At 38.1% G+C, this 21,199-nt stretch overlaps 1 protein-coding gene across 2 annotated transcripts in view; it reads right to left on the reverse strand.

The window, feature by feature from the left end:
- Positions 1–21,199, reverse strand: part of LOC128380393 (astrotactin-2-like) — a 282,453-nt gene that overhangs the window by 167,073 nt on the left and 94,181 nt on the right. For both annotated transcript variants that reach the window (XM_053340198.1, XM_053340197.1), the window contains exon 4: positions 4,867–5,019. In XM_053340198.1, coding sequence (XP_053196173.1) covers positions 4,867–5,019 — 153 coding nt within the window. The remainder of the gene's footprint in view (positions 1–4,866; positions 5,020–21,199) is intronic.

A 21,199-nucleotide genomic window follows, 5' to 3' on the forward strand; every position in this document is an offset into this window, starting at 1 on the left:
TATAAATTGGCTAAGCCTGCAACAACACAACACAAACACATCAATGACTTGCATGGATGGAGTGCAAGCAAAAATAACACACATTTTGCTTGCCGTGGCACTTCTACTTCTGAACACCACTGACTATATGGTTTGGGTACAGCTTTTAGCTATCCTATTTACCCAAGGCATATAGTGACTTATAGCCTGCCAAGGGATGCCATGAGATTGCATGCATGGTAGTCTGTCAACCTCCTTATTAAGACTCCTATCAATGAACATAATTGTATATCTGTGAACTATGCATGTTGATATCAATTTTGAATATGCTGGTCTTTTGATTAAGCTTCATGACAAGGTCCTGTGAGTGACTGTCAGAGTGAGAAAAGAGAGAAGTAAAGGTGTGACTCTAACTACAAAATATGTGTATGAGTCAAAGTCCAGGTGTAAAATAGTGTGACAAGAAACTAGGGCAATATATGCAGACAGGGGAGTAAGGAATGTTCCCACAAAGCATAATTTAAAGATGTGGGCTCGTGGACACCAGAAGAAGTACAGCTGAGCAGCTGCAGGGTTTAGCTGAGCAGACACTAATGCAAGTATAGTTATTCAGCTGAACAGATAGAGACATGTTGTCAGTGTTGGGCAAGCTACTTGGAAAATGTAGTGAGCTAAGCTACCAGTGACTCTACATCAAATGAAGCTTCACTTCACTGAAGCTACCCACCAGAGAAATCTAGCAAGCTAAGCTACAATGAAATGAAAAAATCAAATCAAAGCTTTTTTTTGTTTTTTTTAATCATTGAACCAACTTCATTCCAAGTCATTGCTATCTAGTGATCAATAAAACTGTAAGACAAACAGATAGGCAAAAAATGTTCAGTATAATAGTTTATTAAACTGTTCTCTCTCTGCTTTTACTGCTACAAAACCATAGCAACAAAAAACAACAAAAAGCATACTCACATAATCACAAAACACAGGTGGTGTGTATATGCTATTGTGGGGGATGTGGGGGGGCACATTTGGAAGACAAATTGTTATGTTATGTTATTGACCTCAATAACTTCTTAACATAGGCATAGTATTGCTCAAAATCCAGGCACAAATGCGATGTGTCTCTATTAATATTACTTTATTTAATTTTGTTCTCAATCACTGATTACCCATCAGTGGCATGCTTTCACCCCCATCTCTCAGGGTTCACAAGGTGAAAAAAGTGTGTTTTTTTAAACATTTGTATGTGCTGCTAGAAGTTGAGCCCCATTCATCATATCTTCACAGTACCTACTGTCCCTCCCCCCACTCAGATATTGAGGACAATAGCTATCATCTTGTGTTCAAACTGCTTGTGTTCTCAATATTGAGATGCTAGCTCATGGTTACTTGCTTCATATCTCAACAACATGGTACAAGAAACCTGGCAAATGACAGACTACCATATATAAACTATACTTAGCAAAAGGCATATTAACCCTCTCCTATGACCTTTTCACCCCAGGGCCCATTTCCCAAAAGTGTCTTAAGGATAAGAGGATCCAAGCCTATAGATTTACAATGAGACTAAAATCATTCCAGCCTGAAGATGCTCTTGGGAATGCCAGCAGGTTTCATCTGTCAAGGTTGAGTTTTCTTCTTTCTTTCTTTTCTCTGTTTTATGTGTAACAACAGCCATTACGTGTTGGGCTCTAAGTGCTTACAAAATGTGGATGACCTACACAATATACTGTACCTGAATGCCTCCAGTGTGGACAGCACAGGCAGAGTGCTCGCCGATTCTCTGCTCAACGTGCTGCTCACGCTGTGCTTTCTGCATAGACATGGTCTAAGCTTAATCTACTTTTCTACCACTACACATGTAAACATGAAATTATGCACAGGGGCTACAGAAAAATGCAAGAAAAACATGGCCATGACAGAATAAAAATGGTCCACCAAAATGAGCAATATGGAGAAGAAACCCAACAGAATCCACTTTACTCACCATCTTTTCCTGGTACATTTATGCAGCACATACCTTCTGGGTTTGACCAATTAACTTCCCTTTTTTAACACCACTACAAATAATAGAGTTTCCTTGTCAGTTTAAGTATCAGGAAAATAAGCAAATATGGACTCAACAGTCAAAGACATCGGAAGAAATCCAGGAGGTAGAACCCACCAGTTACTTTCTGCTCTATATCTGTCCCATTCTATCTTTTTTATTTTTATTTTTTAACCAGAATCTTTGCACATTGGTGCAGGATGCCCACAGTGGTCTGACTTGCCTTATCACAAACTGTCTAACTGTCATGTCTTAATCTCCCATTCTCTGTTTTCTTATCCAAAATTACCTCTATCAGTACTGGTTTACTCTGATGTTGCATACTGCATTTTTGCATTTTAAAACACACAAACACAAAGACACACACACACACACACACACACACACACACACACACACTATCAGGGGCATTTTATGCCAGTGCACCTACACCTGAATAAAGAGTGATAACTATGCGTGCGTAGAGGCACGCGCTAGGCGAGAATAGCAAATAATGAAGGGTGACGGGTGATCAGTGTCATGCCACGTGCGAACACAGCAGACGCCTATGTGCATGCTCGTCTCAATGTACAAGTAATTATTAACTTTATGATGACGAATTTTGAGTTTCGCCTCGCTTCACAATTCAAGCAGTGCATGTATTCCCAGGAGAATGAGACTGTTTAGGCTATTTCAGTCTACATGTTAACACGTTAAGGCGTCTGAAGTGTTGACTTTAGTACAATAGTGACACACGTGTTAACGCCTATAACACGTGAACGCCTATAATACATAACTTGAACATTTTGCAGATTCCATGGTTGCTGAATACATGTTCACATTTATTAGAATTTTAATTTTGTCTCATATTTATTATTAACCTTCTAACATTATAGATCCATTTCTTCTTGAATTCATTCATCCAGGGTAGGTTATGTTGCACTGGCGCCTGAAGGGAAGATGTTTAGCCTTTCTAAAACAACTTTTTCATTTCGTCAAATAAACTTTTTCCTCCTGCTTGCCACACACACTAATTATTTGTACATTGAGACGAGCGTCCGCTGCGTTCGCATGTGGCACGGCACAAATAACCCCTCGCTATTTGATTTCCACAAACATTACACAGCGTGTGCCTGTAAGCTGATGTAGAATTGTACTTAACAGTCACGCGTCGTCTTCATGTCACGTATTTGAGGCTATATTCACCCGTAGCGACGGCTATGTGACGCTCGTCTGTCCATTGAAAGTGAATGGAATTTATACATGCACGTTAGAGGTTTGATGTCATCGTGTAGGCGCTGTGCACGCGTTTTAGTATAGTGTGCTGGCATAAAATGCCCCTGATAACACACATACACACACACACACACACACACACATACGGGTGGCAATCCTTGGAGGAGGCAGGGAGTGGACTAGAGGACATCTCTCTCTCTCACCTCAGAGAATACATATCTGAGCAGTGTCCATCACAGAGTGTTGAGGAGCTTGACCTGCATTTATTATTAAAGGTGGAATCTTTTCATATTACAGAGCAAATTTCTAAACAGCAAATAAGACAAGCTCTAACAACTTAGATAAGCAAGAATAGACTCAACTACTGGCTATGTGACAGGAAATAATGATAATCCCCATATAAGTAAGTATGCATAATATGCAAAGTTGCTCAGTGTTGTATTTTGTATTTTGAAAATCAAAGTGATCAAGAGGGTAGTAAGTTATCTCTCAAGGGTAGGTGAACTCATAATAGTAATGTCATAGGCTGTGTCTCAAATGGAGCACTTACGTGAGTGCACCAGACTGTAGTGCGTAGTGCGCACTGAGCACTTACCTCTGTGGTGCACACTGTCGTGGGTAAGTATTGTCTGAAATGGAGCACTGGCGTTTTGCACTTAGCGGAAGTGACGGGCTTGCATGTCGCTGCTGGCCGCCAATTGAAATCAGAAAACTGGGCAAAAAGTCCCTCCCCTTCCGCTACGTAGGCAAAATGGCGTCCGTTTAGTGTGAGTGGTGTCCATCATCTCACACTGGATTTTTTGTCCGTTTTTAGTGCACCATCCGGGTACTTTCAGAGCACTGAGTTTTCGCTTGTTCTTCAGTGTGAACGCACTATGCCCTAAAACATAGTGCTTGAAGTGTGCAAGTGCGCCATTTGAGACACAGCCTTAGTTTCAATCTTAATGTCTCATTGGTCATATAGGTATGTCCAATGATGCAGGACACATTTTTACATCTTGTCTGATTAAAACTATAGGGAATGTTTATGGTGTGAGCTGAATTTATTGTTGTGGTGGAGGCTGGTGTCACCAGTGTGTCACATCTCAAAATGACACCCTGCATAGTTTGATACAAGTGTGAACATGTTTTCTCACTTACAGTATGTTTAATGAAACAGAAAGTCAACAGAGTAAACTGACAGCAATTATAATGAAATATGTGGGCACTAAATGACAAAGGTTAGAATGGTATAGAGAGATTCCTTTTTATTTCTTTCTATGCTAAATAAATAAGAGTTAAAGTGATGTTGAAACTGTTTTATGCAAACACCCAAGACAGAAGAATGCATCTCTATACAATGGACAAATGGATGTAGTCTCAATACAAGATGTGAACCTGAGTGATAACCAACCGCACAAGCAAGTGACCTTGTGCATATATTATATTGTACACTGGGCCATAATTGTATGCATTTATTAAAAGGTTGTTTGAAGAGTCCAGCCCAAAACAGATCAGCAAGCATTGCCCAGTATACATAGTCAAAGGAAAGAGAACATGCAGATATTGTAGTCTAAGTCATCTTGCTTGCAAGGTCTGTTACATTCAGCCAACAAAATGATTACTTTTTAAATAACTTTTTGTCCTACCTCTGTTGTGGCTGGGGACCCTCCGGCGGCCTGTAGATGAACTGTGCATGACATGCTGGTAGTGAGAGATGTCTGTTGGCGTGTTGGGAACACGGAAACTGTCCTGGAACCTCTGCATCAAATCCTCCACTGCTTCCTTGTTCGGGTCAATGGCTATGACAGAGTGACAAAGTGAAAATGGCAGGCATGTCATAAGAGTTTAAAGTGACAATCAGTTTGCAATGAGTGTCAGACACTCAAGATGTGGTAAAAATACACACAAAGATGCATAAAGCTGTATACCCCAAAATATTTTGGGGTATATTCTCTTCTCAAGAAAAGATAAGAGATTACGATGTGCATCATGAGCCACTAGGCTGTCCCATTTTGACACAGTAGAAAGCTGTGCTGTGTTATTTCTTAAATTTCAATTTTTTTTCCACCCCTAAATGATTCCATCAATTCAATATTGCCTCATCTCTACAGAGATCCTGCCAACGCTTCCCTGATCGCTCAGTTTCACTCTTTCTGATGAATGACTCCGAAACAGCTGGCTGTGGGGAAAGAGGGGATAGTAGAGAGAGCAGTTCGCTACCCTTACAGTTAGGAAATTACAAAATCAAAGGACATAGAATTGTTACGACCCATCTTGATGTAGTCTGGCCTGTGAATGTTACCAAAAAGACTCATTCAAGTAGAGAACATTCTGCTTCCATTGTGACTATCAAAGAAAGATAATAATATCTTAATTGTGTATGACTCATATAGCCTCTACTTAGAGATATTGTCTTGTTTGACAAATGTTTGTCTATAGCAAGGGTTTAAAAGTCTAAGACTGTGTGCCTCCTGACAGACAAAGCTTGGAAAAAGGTGCCCCCCCCCCCACCCCTTTAGTTCACTTCCGTAGTTTACTCTCTTAGTTCCTAGATGCCTATGGGATCATGATTATGTTATTCAACCCCAGAGACATTCAACAATTGAGCCAAGATATCCTCATAGTGCTATTTGACATAACTTTAGACTATAAGAAATAAATAAAAAGGTCTGTTCTAGAGCTTTTATTAGTTTCTGGCTCTGAAAATACAATAAAACTACTGTACTCAACTCAACTTTATTTATATAGCACTTTAAAACAACCACAGATGAAACAAAGTGCTGCACATAAATAGATAAAATAAAACAATTAACAGGAAATACATATTAAAATAATTGTTTATTGTTTTTAAGATAAATGAAAAACAATAAAACAATAACTAAAAACAAACCATAAAACACTAAAACAGGAGCAGAGTCTAATGCATGGTTGAAAGCCAAATAATACAAATCTTGTATCACTGAACTATCTCTAACCAAATCACACACATTTAGGCTATTCTACATGATCTCCTTTTGATGACCTGACGACTGTACAGTAATAGTGCCCCCCCCCCCCCCCCCCCCCCCCCCCCGCCCCACACCACCACCCTACTTGTGACCCTCAATGTGATAACTGAGCCTCCCCTGAATCTGTTTGGGGCCCCCTGGGGAGCCCCACCTTCCACTTTGAAAACTTCTGATGTACATTATATATAGCTTGTGCTAAAAGTGTAGGATTGGGCAACTGTAGCTCAAAACAACTAACTGCAAGGCGAACTGTGAAAACAGCTCTGTCCCCAAACTTCAGTATAGCCATCTCCAGAAGTTGGGGCCATTCATCACCCCCAATCGCCACTAGCCCCACCTATCATCAACATCTTTTGATCTGTCAGTCTGGCTCTGAGGTGTACTCTTCCATGAATAATGGTGATGTGTTGCTCCCAGTGGATGCTGATCATACATACCAATGAGTATGCAAGAGCAGAGGAAGAGGGAGATGAAGAGGACAAGGGTGAAAGTGGAGAGGCAGATGTACTCGCATTGAATTGGATATTATAAATGGTAAACACACTGTGGCAATGCGGCTGACTTCAGAAGAAATATTATCTTTGCAGTGATATATATTGGTTTGGATTCATTTGTGGTTAAACTTGGCTCACTCCACTTCGGTTAGTGGTATGTCAAACAGGGAATCATTGTCAGTCTGTACAGTAATAGTGCCCCCACACCACCACCCTCCCCATAACCTGATGCAACACAAGCTCATCACAGAACAGATGTTGGCTTATGCCCTCCAGTCAAATATATATTGCCATTTACAGCTGATCAACATTTTACAAGATCAACAAAATACATTCATTTTATTTTGTACTTGAATATATCCCTCAAGAAAAGGAAAATTGTTGATCTTGTTTCTTGGAACCATATGTGAACCTTATGTGTGTTGTGGTTTTCAGCCAACATGCTTCATGGCACACAGCATTATGTGGAGTCGTAATACTTTAGAAAAGGCAAGGATCACTATTTTAATCACTGCAAACTACTTTTTAGTACTTTTCATGTAAACATCTAATACAAGATTGAAGAGGGAGTCAGGAAGTCCAACATTATTTATTAACTTATTTTATTTTCCTGCAGACTTATCTGCAGTCAAAGGACTTTATATATTTTGGGAAATATTTATATTCTAATGGTGTCTTAATTAATATTTAATGACTGTGTTACAATCACAGAATTCATTGATCTCAGATGCTGCAAGTTTGAACAAGTGTTGTGAACACAACACCTCAACATTGGTGAGGTGTAAGCATACAGTAAGTTTACACCATGCTATTTTCAAGCATGAGGTTTGACAAGTAGGTTTATGCATTGGTTTGGGAGGTTATGTTGTGCTTAAACATTTTGAAGGCATGCAGTGCATCACAAAATCAATCAATGTGTTATTTTAATGTTTCTGCAAATGTCTCACAGACTGAACCTAAACACAGCTTCCTAGCAGTAACTTATGTGAAGTGAACAATACATTATTTTAATGAAAAATAGGAGCCTCCAGCTCTCTGCATCAAAAAATATATATAATGTTACAAGCTGAAAGTAAAATGAAATCTCCTGTGCTATTAGTCAATGTTACTACTTCTAAGTGGCCAATGTCTTCATATTCACTGTAAGCTGCAAGGTATCGACTGTTCACCACACCAGCCTACAGTACATGCTTATTGTTCAGTTTAAGACACTGCTGCTGCTTTTAGCTGCAACTGTTGATAACTGCCACACATACTAGCAATCAGTCATGAATGTATCACAAACTGCAAAAACATCCACATGTTTTAAGTTACAATATCTCACGGACTACAGCTATACATGTAATACACCAAGCACTCAATCCTAAAATATATGTTTCTACTACACTGTCATATGTTCAGATACATGTAACACTTAACAGTGTGGTGTCTGCCTTCACTCTTTTCCTAGAGCTATCTTTGCCCAGCCTAATAGGAGAGGGCAGTCCTCCTGGGTAGGGAAACTGCTTTGAACAAGGCCATCGTGCCAAAATCAATGGAGTTTCCCATTAATAGTACAAGAAAGGACAACACATTTTTTTCAGACCTACACAAGACTTTTTTCAGGTCGCACACTAGCTTTGATGCTGTGGTAGCTACTGTAGCTGTTGCTTCTGGCAATGTTGTTGTAAACCAAAGTGCATGTGCACCATCCCTCTGTCTTGTGTCGAAGGAGTGCTTTCTAACTTCCACTGCCAGGAACTCCTTTGAACACATGGCACGGAAACTAATACAGAGTTCCCCACATTCTCTGGCACCTAGATGAAAACAATTTCCCACCCTCTCTGTTTCACTGAAACACAACAAGCCCAACTACATTTTATCTCACCACTACATGTCCGATATGAGTGCATCTGATGGTATGCAGTGATGCAGAGAAGATAGCTCACTGGATATGAACTGTGATCCTGACTGTTGCTTCTACTGTAAGTATGTCAAATGTACCGTAAAAAACTGTGTATAAGATGTACCGTAAACACATTTTTTAAAATTGAAAAGTAGGGTGCATAGTACAGAGAAAGGTTGGATCTGCATATGATTATAGGTATGTAAAAGGCTGCCCACACTAAGAACAATAACTATAACAAACTTTATGTATAACTTAAAACATAATGATATGAGCATCCACACTTATGAACTATAATGTCTTAAAAACAGCTGTATTTAAGCATGTGCCCCCGCTCCAGCTGTTTCGGCAACTAATGAAAATAGATGGCCCTGTTACTGCTGTGTTTTGGACAAAAAAATGATTGTGTGTTGATCAAAAGTATTTCAGACACTATTGCTGTGATATTTCAGTATTTACAGACCAAACTGATGTTGAGGGGTGATGTGCAAAATCACGGGTGCAGTAGTCTCTTTGCCACAGTGACAGCTCTGATGAAGAGTTTTTGGGACTCGAGTAAGCACACAGGTACACACTGTATTCAATATGTAAAGTTACTGTGTTCTTTTAAAAGGTTTAATTGAAACTCAGCCTAACCTGAACACAGTCAGAGTTAATATACCGGTCCAGTTCAGTTAAGCAAATCATTATCGGACCATTGACCATTAACTCAACACACTGTTTCAGGTGTAATATGTGTGTTTTGATTGTATTTTAAATAAAAGTTCATGTAGAAAGTTTATGTATAAACCAATGTGTTTATAAATGAATAACTACTGGTGCATTAAAATAAATCAGTCTTTAATAGAAAAGCATTTTTCCCAGCGTGAGACCCCCTAAAATAGACTGCATCTTATATAGCAGTGTGAACAATGTTAGCTATGTTTCATTAAGAATATTCACACCCAAAGATGTGTTAAACTGTGTGTAGACACATTGTTAATCATTCTTGTAAATAAATTGTAAACTATTAAAAGTTAAGCTTTTATAAAGGATCAGTATTCATCACTCCAATGATGTCAAGAGATGTTTCCTAGGATACAGCTTTTGATGGAGATGGACCCTGAACTGTAGCATGATGACCCTTAGTACTTCATTCTTTAAGCAATGATATACTAACTATTATTCTTATTATTCTTATTATTCTTATTATTCTTATTATTACTACTACTACTAAATATTGTGTTTGAATTAGAAAATAAAGTTTGTTTGGCAGACATGTTGCATTGTGTTGTTGTGACATTCACCAACACTATCAAATAAAAGACATGGCACTTGAAGAACGTTTTGGTTACGGCCTAAAGTGAAATGCAAACAGAATGTAGTGTTGGGGTTGTTCATGCCCAGCTGCACCAGTTTACTACTGACACAACTGGAAGCCTAAAACATTCTGCCAATGTTATCACTTTGTGAGTTGTATGCACGTTCACATTGTGTGTCCAACATTTGCATTTATCTCTAGAAGTAAACTGGACAGTGCATCAGAAAAGAGCCATAATGCAAAAATCTATTGTATTTAACATTTCTAGTACATCAACAAAAAATGTTTCAGACTGATACAAGACTAGCTTTGATGCTGTAACAGCTACTGTAGCTGTTGCTTACGGCAATGTTGTAAACCGAAGTGCATATGCACCAACCCATCTGCCTAGTACTGAAAGAGTGCTCTCTTAATTCTACTGCCATACAGGAACTCCTTTGAATACTATGGCAAAGTTCCTAACACTCTACCATGCCAGAAAATAATCCTACAAAGTTTGATCCTTGAAAACATTATTATTGTTCTCTTCCATTGACTGCAGAACTATGAATCACCTTTATAGTATACTCTGTGACGCACACTTTTTATTTTTTCTTGTGTATTTCTCTGTCTCTTGTGTATTTGTGTAAAATTAACTTTATTTTAGGTAAAATAATTATGTTAATCTATTTTAGATGGATGAGTGTTTTATCCCTGTGGATCGGTGTTATATCCAAATTGTTATATAGCTTAATAAAATAAAATAAAATAAAATACAGACTGATCTGTTCATTTTAATTGTTCTTTAAGATTTATTGAAATATGGTGATATCTGGGAATATAGAGCCCCAGAAGCAGCGCTGTCGGTGTAAAAAGCTACAAAGTGACAACTACAATTGTTACATTTTATCTGTAAGACCAATATTTATCTTCCAAAAGGAATTCTATCATACAGCAACATTAAAGCCAGCTGTTTATTACCAAAGGTTGCTAGCCTTTCAGCAGCTCCTTACATGATCTCTGGTAATGTTTGTTTAGTGTTATTTGGATAAACTGATCATTTATTGGGAATCTAAATAGTTATTTTCTGAAAACATATTAAAACTTAATAAAGTGACAATTGCAACAGCTTTTAGCCTGGCTCAAAATATCCACCATCACTGCCAGTTGGTGCAAAATGCAGTTTGGAATACTTTGCTATCCCAAATCCACACACATCACCTCCTAATGTATCCTCAATATAGGGTCTGTACTTGGCTGGATGTGCACTTTGAATTGGTACAGTACTTGCTATTGATGATGTTTCACAAGTACAGACAAGAACACTAATTAAGAATTCCCACTACCAATCCTGCTTTTGGGACTGTAAGAAGCTCCAGTTACTGTATTTTATATGCTAATGTAATGTGTTGTACTGTAATGTGTTGAGGTACAGTATGGTTGTTTTTTAGGTTCTCTCAGGCTATAGTCAGTATGTTTCTCTTTATATTTAGATTTCATATTAAAACTGGTAACAGAGGGTACATTAAAGAAGTGTTGATGTATGTGTAGATTACTGATAGTAAAATATTATATAGGTTGCGGTGTTACTCATTTTTCTTACTGTTTCTTTACACAAACATTTTTCAAATAAATACATAACACATAGTCCTTTGCGTTCACATAGTACACTTCATTTCATTATTTTGTTTTCTAATTTGGGTGCACACAATTTAGTTAACATTCTGTCTTTTGGTCTTGTTTTTGTGAGGGCCGGAAAGGAAGCCTCCTATGGACCGCCCACAGGAAGTGGGAAGCAGCCATCTTGAAGATGGGGAAAAGGGGAAGGCCGGAAAAACACCAGAGCCTAAAGTTTATGTTTGATTTGTTAATGGACTATTTATTTTGAAATGTTATTTATTTTCTTGGTAAATAGGTTTGAGTTAACTTAGTTAGACAATATAGTTATTATAGATGATTTGATGGTTTAATTGTTGGTCAGTGTCCCCCTTATGTGTCTGTGTTGGACCAGTCCACTTGTGTATATAACCCCTGTGTTTCACTTGTTAGTGAGCTTAGTTTTGATTGTGTTGCCTTACGTTGAAGTCTTAGTTTCACTATTGTTTATTTGACCTCAGGTTTTTGGGCCTAAATTTTTGTTCTTTTTCTAGTTATTTGATTTTACTTTTGTAACCATATTGGGATTTTTGGTATACTTCAATTAAAAATGTTTCCTTTTTACACTGGTGTCCTTTGTCTACCTACTTGGTCCCTGACATATAGGTATGATAGGTTAACATGAGTTGAACATAGATTATTTTAGTGGTAACAGTGGTCAGGTCCTTTAATTCTTTGAGCTCATTTGTGAAAATGAAATGGAGATACAATAAACCACCCTGCCTGACAACAACAACAACCAACACTTCTCTTTCATCATTTCTCCTGTTTAACATTGCTGTCTGGTTGCTTCTTCTGCCATACAGGACGTGAATCATATCGTTAATAAGTATAAATAGTTAAGAGTCTGACAGCGAAAACTAGAAAAAGCACTAGAAAAAGCAGCTTATTTTTCTCTCCTCTAAATGATTATATTGTCAATTCCCTTTGAAAAATAAATTGCCTGTAAAGGCTAAAGTGAAGTGTCTCCATTGGACATGGTGTATCTTAATGTCCTTGTAGATATAATACATTTTAAAAGGTGAATGAGTGCACAGGTGTATTCACACTCAGCCTCCACATGTTCAACTGAACACCACATTCAGGTATAGAGATAATCTGTTTGTGTGTGTGTGTGTGTGTGTGTGTGTGTGTGTGTGTGTGTGTGTGTGTGTGTGTGTGTGTGTTTGAAATTACCAATGGACTTCACACCAGATACACTAAAACCATGGAATTAAAATGTGTAGAAAGCTAGAGTACACAAGAATGGGTAAGTGAGCTCCATTCCCTGTGAGCCCTTAGGATAGTGCTAGGTTAATTTTGGTACTTTGGGCTTAGCAAACAAACAATAAGGGCTGAGCCAGTGGCACTTAAGCTTTGACCTGATGTGACTGAGGAGAGTCTCTGACAGCATGTTTGAACTGAACTGCTTGCAGACATATTTCATGGCCTCCCGGAACTCTCTTTATCTCCTTTTCTTTGTTCCATTTTAAGGAGAAAAAAGAGATTACACCAAATAGAAATGCTTTGAGCCATAGTGCTTATTTCATATTTATGTGTCTCTCTCTTTGTCTTCCCTACTAACTCACACACATACATATAAAAATCTCAATCATTTTAAAATACTAAAACGCCATCATAGAAACACCTTGAACCTCATCCTGTGAAATGGAGATATATTATTTGGCCAATATGCAAATATGCAAAGCAATCATTTGACTTAATTAGCAACAAGATGCCCATCCATTGTATCACTGGCCATGAATAGAAGACATACATACAATATGTGAACACTACAGTATGCTTTATTCTCTCTTCCTAGTTTGCTGTTGCCCCATTTCTCACTTCTGTCAAAAGCAGCTAGCAAAATATTTCATTCTGACATTTGTTTTTCCCCAGACTCCAAGTCCACACAGGCTTCTCATTTGGAGTTCAATGTCAGCTAAAGCTCTGGTGCCTTTATTTTACCCTTTTCATCTCCCTTATCTGCCGTTACTCCCTTATCAGTGTTGAGAGTGTGTTAACAGTGTCTCATAAGCAGTGGATGCCAACGGCGTGCTGCCTCAGTCAACATATTCCTGGTGGTCTCACACGGCCCTGTAAGAGAAGATGACCCCAAACTCAGCATTCTGATTTTGGTTTGGGTGCAAGGTCATGCTTGTTTATGTATTTATGAAGGCTTTTCGTGAAAGTGTGTATGTACATGCAAGTGTTTGTTTTTTGTGACGTCAATGTTTACTTATTTCTTAACTCCCACCTTGCTTTTATTTCCTAAATCCTCTCCATTGAAATATATTGCTTTCACAGCAGCACCAAAGTTAACATGACTTGAACTGCAGACCCCGTTTTCATTTTTTCATGGAGGTCACCACAGTCTGAAAATAACCTACAAATCGAATGATTTGCAGTGTAAACAGACCAATAAATAAAAACTCTAATATTCCAAAAGGCTCTTTATTATGAATCGTTTTACATCTAATGTAAAGACCACGAGCAGTGAATACGTGAACAGGATTTTTCTGAAGTGTCCACTCCAGATATAATACAATCTATCATACCTTTTCCTCTTTCCACATCTTGCAGTCTCAGGCCCTCCTGGGACCTCATCGGTGAGCAGTGAGCTAATACAAACCAAGAGAGGTGAGAAATGCTGCCATTTGCTGTGTGATGGACATGTACTCAGTGTCCTTATTAAGGGTCCACTCAGGTGACAAGAAAGCATCAGTAGTCAGACAAAACACAAAAAGGATTGGCATTGAAAGCATACTCCACTGGTTTAGCATTAAACTCCTGTAACATTGTCAGGCTCACAATGGATGCATGAATTTTTAACCTAGAAGACAGAAACTGAACTCAGGAGATACCTAAAAATATGAATTGGTAATGCCCTCCTTTATTGGCAAATCCAAATTAACATTTTGTCACATCTATTCACTTATGTCTGCCAATCATTTCTGGTGAATACCTGCAGGGCCGCTGCTTATATGAAGGACTCTAACTTGGTTTTATAAAATGATTTTTCCACAGCACCATTACTGAGGTAGATCTAGCTAATGAAACAGAATCTAAAATAATGTGTATCCAACTCTATCTCAATATTAAACTCTATCTCAATCAATTGTTTGTGTATCTGTAATCTGTAATTTTTCTTTTTTAGATCTAGTTAAGACTGGTGAAAATATGTCCTTAGTAATTACAGGAAGAATATAAATGAATTCACCAAAAAAATATTCCTGTGAAATTAATTGTCAGTGCATAGCCACGGACAAATCACTTTAATGTGTCTGAAATACTGACACTACTAATGCTACTATTACTTGCTGCTACAACTTCTTCTAGTAGTACAAAATATCAATTATTATGAATGATGATTTGGCATGACATAACTCATCAGCAGAGGAAATAGCAATACATTTGTGTGTGTGTGTGTGTGTGTGTGTGTGTGTGTGTGTGTGTGTGTGTATAATTTGCAGGATTATAGGTTTCTAAAAATATATTGTTTGGTACCACAGCAAAATCGGATACAATGCCTGCATCTAAAGCTCGTATCTTCACAGAAAATGATACCCAGCACCAGGAAGAGCAACAGTTGTTCTGTCAGCAAAAAAATACCCTGAAGGACTAGCTACTCCAAAAAGCCAAATGAACAAGTCTAGGCCGGCTTCCACCAAATCGCTGATACAGCCTATGGGAATTACTGTCTGTCAGAAACTGAAACCTTTGACCATGCTCTCTGTCCATAAATAGTGTTTGACCCTTATTTCTCGTAGGCTCAAGAAGATATTTCCCCTCTACTGAAAGCCAGTGAGACACAAGGCAACATATCCAGGCTCTTCAACAAAGCCCTTTGCCCTGAGGCAGGTGGTGATACAGTTTAGAATGCAGTGTGAAGGATGGATTACAGAGCTGTGAATCCACACACATATATGGTAGTAGCAGACTTCATAGAGTCCATTCCATGTCATGTCTCAATTTAAGCTAGGACACCAGGGTATTGACTAAGGACCTATAAATGTCGCCTTTATACTTAAACCAGACTTTTCAGTTTTTGTTGACATTCTTAAAGATGTCACTGCATTAGAGGTAACACTGATTGTTTGTTCAACCAATTTAAAATAAAAATAAATCAGTCAACCGCTTTGGTCCAGTAGAATATTTCAACAACTATAGGATGGATTACTAGAAATTTCCAAGCAGACACTCATCATCCTCAGGGGACGAATCCTAATCATTTTAGCACCATGTGCAGATCAAGGTTTCACTTGTCCAAAGAAATATCTACTTCATGGATTAGCACAAGCTTTTGTATGGTTCCAAAATGATTAATCATAACGACTGTGGTGATCCCTTTACGTTCTCTCTCATGAGATTGACCTTTTTGGTTTAAGTGAAATGTCTTGACAACTATCAAATTAATTTCCATGAGATTTACTACAGACATCCACATTCCTCTTAGGATGCATTTGACCAACTACGGACATCCCCATCAGGTAAAACATTTTAATATACTGGTTTATGAACATATACCTGAAAAACAATGACATCCTTATATTTAATCTTTAGTTCTAATTACAAAACTTGGCAAAGCATGGTAACACATTAAATGTGGTACACATTGTAAACATGATACCTGCTAAAGATAAGCATGAGTACATTGTCACTGTGATGTTAACATATGTAGCTCACTGCTATATCTACAGTACAGCCTAACACAGCTGCTAGCATGGCTGTAGGCTATACTCTTGTTCTTTACCATGGCAGCAATCTATTTCTTACAATGGAGTATTAGGGCCAGGCAAAAAAAAAAAAAAAAAAAAGTCAAGTGGTGCAACTGTATTAGTTTTTTGCCTGGCTTTTTTTTTTCTTTTTTTTTTTGCCTGGCCCTAATACTCCGTCGTAATTTCTAAATTTAATCATGATAATGATATTCATCTCACCTTAACCAAGTAGCAAACTAAACCACACCTTACACACCTTTGACAACAAAGCAATGCTCATTATACAGACAGAATAAAAAAAACAATAAAAAACCAAAGAGCAAACGAAATAATAAATGTCTATCCAAAGTGGAAGCAAATGCAGTAGTGTCACGTATTCACCTATTGCCAATTTAATGCCTCCCCTTCCATGTGCATGTTTTATCAGCTGGGAGTCTGTTATGGACTTGTCCTTCTCTTAGCCACCCTGCCAAGCAGTCCAACAGCATTCATATTCACAGAGACAGATGTAGCCACAAGAAAAATGATAGGAGCATTTCTGTAGATCTTTGGACCCCACAAACCCCTGCTGTTTTAATTTGGAGCAAATCTGCGGGAAGAAAAGAGACTGCAAGCTCAAGAAATTAAATTCCTGGAGATTTCTTTTTTTTTTTTTTTAAATTGCATTTCCTTTTATTACTCGCTTTCTCACCTTTTCTCTGCCTCTACCTCCAACACATGCCATCACATACACCCACATATGCATTCAGACAAAAAGGCCTGCACACATACAGTACTCTAGTTGCATGTGTATTCCCCTTGTCCTCTCCTCCCCTTCATGGCTTGGGGAGCAAATGAGTGCAGCTGAGATCAATGGAGAGGAGATAGCGGTTCGCCTCAGCTCTGATTCCCTCTGTGATTTATTAAATTTGCCATTGTTTCAATAGGAGACGTCCAGTGTAGCTCTCTGGGAAAAAAAAAAAAAAACTTTGACAGCAATGCTTCTAGACATGTGACAGGTACATGAGAAGAGAGTAAGAGGTTAGACAGATACAAAGAAAAAGACAAAAGTGTCGGGGAAGACAAGGGATCCAGGGATGAATGGAGAGCGGCTGAGAGAGAAAGATAGAGCCAGAGAAGCGTCAAGAGGAGATGGGTAAACAATGGATGCCACAGATGTTGAAGGAAGAAGAAAGAAGATAATGTTGGGAATGAGATGCAGATAAGAGAGCCAGGAGGAATGAAAAGCAGAGGATACAGGATCAGAAGCTAAAAATATGAGAAGATGGTGATAGGGGGAATAATAATGGGGAGAAGAAAGTGATCACAGAAGAAAAAAGCAGGAATGGGCAAAAATAAAAGTCAACATGCCATTTCAAGGAGAAAAGAACAAAATAAAAGGAAAACTGAAAAATAACAATTGCCAAATCAGTCCCATGGAAACTATGCATATTGATAGTGGGAAAATAAAGAGGGTAAAAGTATCCAAATGAACTGTGACAGAGCTGGACAAGCATTACATAGCATGTTTCACTCTATTTTTAAATCTTACATGAAGATATAGCTATCAGCTGTCATGTCTAAATTAATGACATTTAATTCCTTAAAATCTGTCACACTGGAACATCATGAAAAGATTGTAAGATAATGTTCTAATAAGTAGTGGGTGCTTAAGTAGGTATGGAATTTGGATTTGGAATTTCCTTTGATATTCCAGATAATATATGAACATGAAGATAATGCTGATATATGCAGTAGTAGTAGAAATCATCTGACAGTGGCTGAGTTGGAGGCGAAAAACTATAAGAAGGTTTGAGAGGAGATGAAAAAGATGGATTCCCCCAAAATGGGACAAATTGCAAGTTTCACCATTTCTCCATAAGAAGAAAGGCAGGGAAACTGCATTTGTCAGGGGAGAAAATAATGAAAATATATTGACAAATGAAAACACTTCACATCTGAAGGATGTATAAAAACTTCCCCCGCTCCGCTCTGCTCCCCTCTCTCTCTCTCTCTACACTGCAGGATTTGAACATTTACTGTCTCATGCCTTGTCATTCCCAGCCACTGGAAAGCATGTAATGTCCCATCTTTAGTCAGACGCTTTTCCTTTCTGGTAGCTTGCACTTCTACTATATTTTAAAGGCCTTTGCTGTCTGCAGAGGAGCAAGAATAATGTGCTATCTATAGCTCGGCTCTTGCCATGAACCAGAATAAAATATGGATGTCTCTCCATGGCGTGCCGGCTGAACCCTCTGAACCTTCTGACCTCTATCTGCTCCCGCTGCAGCCCCTAAGTGATAACCACAAATTAGCCCAGGTCAAAAGATTTTAGCACAAGATCAGACCTATACGAATATTTTAAATGCATTTTCTGAGTGCAACATGGTTGGAGACAGTGAGTTAATTTTTAATATGCAATAATGTGACAGCGACGCATGACCTGGAACACCTGGAAACATCTACTTTAAAGCCTGTGAAAAATACTCTGCTTATGAAGACTTAGGAAGGCAGATCAGTAGCTGGAGGTAGTTAATAAATGGTGATAGCAATTTCCCCAACAATATAAAGTAGAACAGGAATAAACCAAAAAGTAAGCACATTTAAATGCAGTAATAGGGGATAAAAACATGCCACAATTCACTCAGATCAGACCACATTCAACTGTAGCAAGGTGGACTCATTAAAACTTAAAAATCAGCCTAAAGGATCCTGTGTCAGATCTTGTTGCAGTCTATTCCATCTGAGTGGAGCAAAAATATTTGATCTGGTGAAGCAGTGAATCTCCCTAAACTGCAGAGGAGTTCAAATATGTATGGTCTGTTTTCTTAAATGGGCTTTATTAACGACTGCTAAAGAGAGCAATCAAACAACAAATAAATCAATAAGTATCCAACACAGTCTTGTTTTGAGCATGATAAAAAAGTTGTTATTCCCTATCCTGGGGGTAGGAGTTACATGGTTGCCAATGACCTCAAACAGTACAAGAAGTCAAGCACAATGCACAATTCCTCAATCCGAGATCTTAAATCTGCATGTACTGGGAGTTATGTGGCTTCGTAAGCAGTCCAGTGCAATATTTAAAGCTGAAGGGAGTCAAGATCACATACATTAGTAATGCCTGCAAAAACACTTTCTCTCAAACACAAACAATTTTTCAAAGTATGCTAAGCAACAGTAAGAAAAGCAGATAAAAACACAAACATTTTGATCTATCTCAGAAACATCCTTCGAGACTGCATTGCCCACCATTTTTCTGGCCTCATCCTGGGAATGCTCGTCAGTTGACCCCGTTCCACAGTACAATACAAACATCTATCACATGCAGTTTAGTCAACTTTCTACAACCTTGGTAAAAACTTCTAGAACTGAACCTGAATGTCACTTCTTAAAATGTGAAGATTTGGAGTGGAGAGTTTAGACAGAGTGTGAAAATCAATCACCATACTAATACTCTAACTGAAACTGCAGTGTGTGTACGGCCAGCAACCTACTATTACAGGGCATGGAGTATCCCAGTGACACCCATCATTTCTAAGTTAATCATATCGTAAGTACTGTGGATACTGTAAGTCAGTAATTGTACATTGTGCCTTTTCTGGTGGAGGTAATCAAAAGAGGTGTACTGTGATCTGTAGTTTATTAGTATAATATAATGAGAAACTATACATATTATGTAGTAATGTATGTGTGTGTAGTTTCTAGCTAATATTTGCTACCCCACCTTTCTACCCTTAATATTACTGTTTGAATGTGATATCTTCTTTAATTAGAATTCATTCTTTATGAGTCATTTGAGTTTTTCTTTTTCTTTTATTTCATGTTGAACCTGGCACAGGGAGACTCTGCTGTATGGGTTCATGATGTTAAACGTTTGACACATCCCAAAGACAATAATAAATGATAAGAATTATTTCCAGATCTTGCAGTAGTGATAGTGGGAAATTTCCCGCACATGTAGTAGCGGAAATGAAGCGGAAAAGACATTATGCAAATATAATTATGATAGGGTGCCAATTTATCATACCCCAAGATGATTCATCACACCCAGAAACAATTCAGTTCATTTAATACGCTGCAAGCAACAGTATTTTTTTTTCTTCCAATTGCATATTGAGCGAAGGCAGGCTGAGGAAAACAGCTGCAGTTCTGATTTGTCTCCTCAACGACCCAAAAAAAATGGAAGACGGTGGCTCAGACGGAGTCCCATGTTTTACACAAGATTTAAAAGCAGAAACATATAACACAGGCTAGTAGCTGATGTCACTTTTGGTATTGAGAATGGATGTTTTCTAGTATTGCTGTGGGCCAAGATGAATGAGATATCCTTTCAGGCACTCAACCATGTAACATTTAAATTGTGTTGCTTTATAACAGTCTGTAGCCCTGTAGATTCATGATGGCATAATCATGCACCAACATCATGTGTGTGTTAGTGGGTTATAGTTTTAATATCTGAATTTGACTCTATGAATGTTGGGTAAAAAAACAACTTTTAATATCATGTGTAAATACAAGGGTTGTTGCTCCTTTTCCAGGCCTTATGTTTTGGACGCTATAATTATGAACTTGTGGTGCTTATTTGTTTATTTTTATTAGATTTTTTATTTTTTATTTTTTTTTACTGCCTTTTCTTCTTTTGCTTTTTCTGTTTGTTTCCCTGAAGTAACTGCATTTGAAACTTCAAAGACACTATCCATGCTAACATTTTGAATTAGATGTGTAAAAACCTTTAATGAATTGAGTCTTTGAAATACTGGGAGCACAAACATAGTAGGATATATTGACCATTACATGTGGGTGAGCAGCCCAAACCATATTTCAAAACAACCTCATGAGTTGACATGTGATCGATTCACATATTGATTGGGCTTGGCCTTGGTGCTCACATACCCATTTCTGGTATGTCTTGCTTTTTTTTCTCTATGTGCCTCTGACAAAGGACTCATGTTGGTTCAGATTACCACCCGTTTCATTTCTC

The sequence above is a fragment of the Scomber japonicus genome, chromosome 19, assembly GCF_027409825.1.
Source record: "Scomber japonicus isolate fScoJap1 chromosome 19, fScoJap1.pri, whole genome shotgun sequence".
Lineage (NCBI taxonomy): Eukaryota > Metazoa > Chordata > Actinopteri > Scombriformes > Scombridae > Scomber > Scomber japonicus.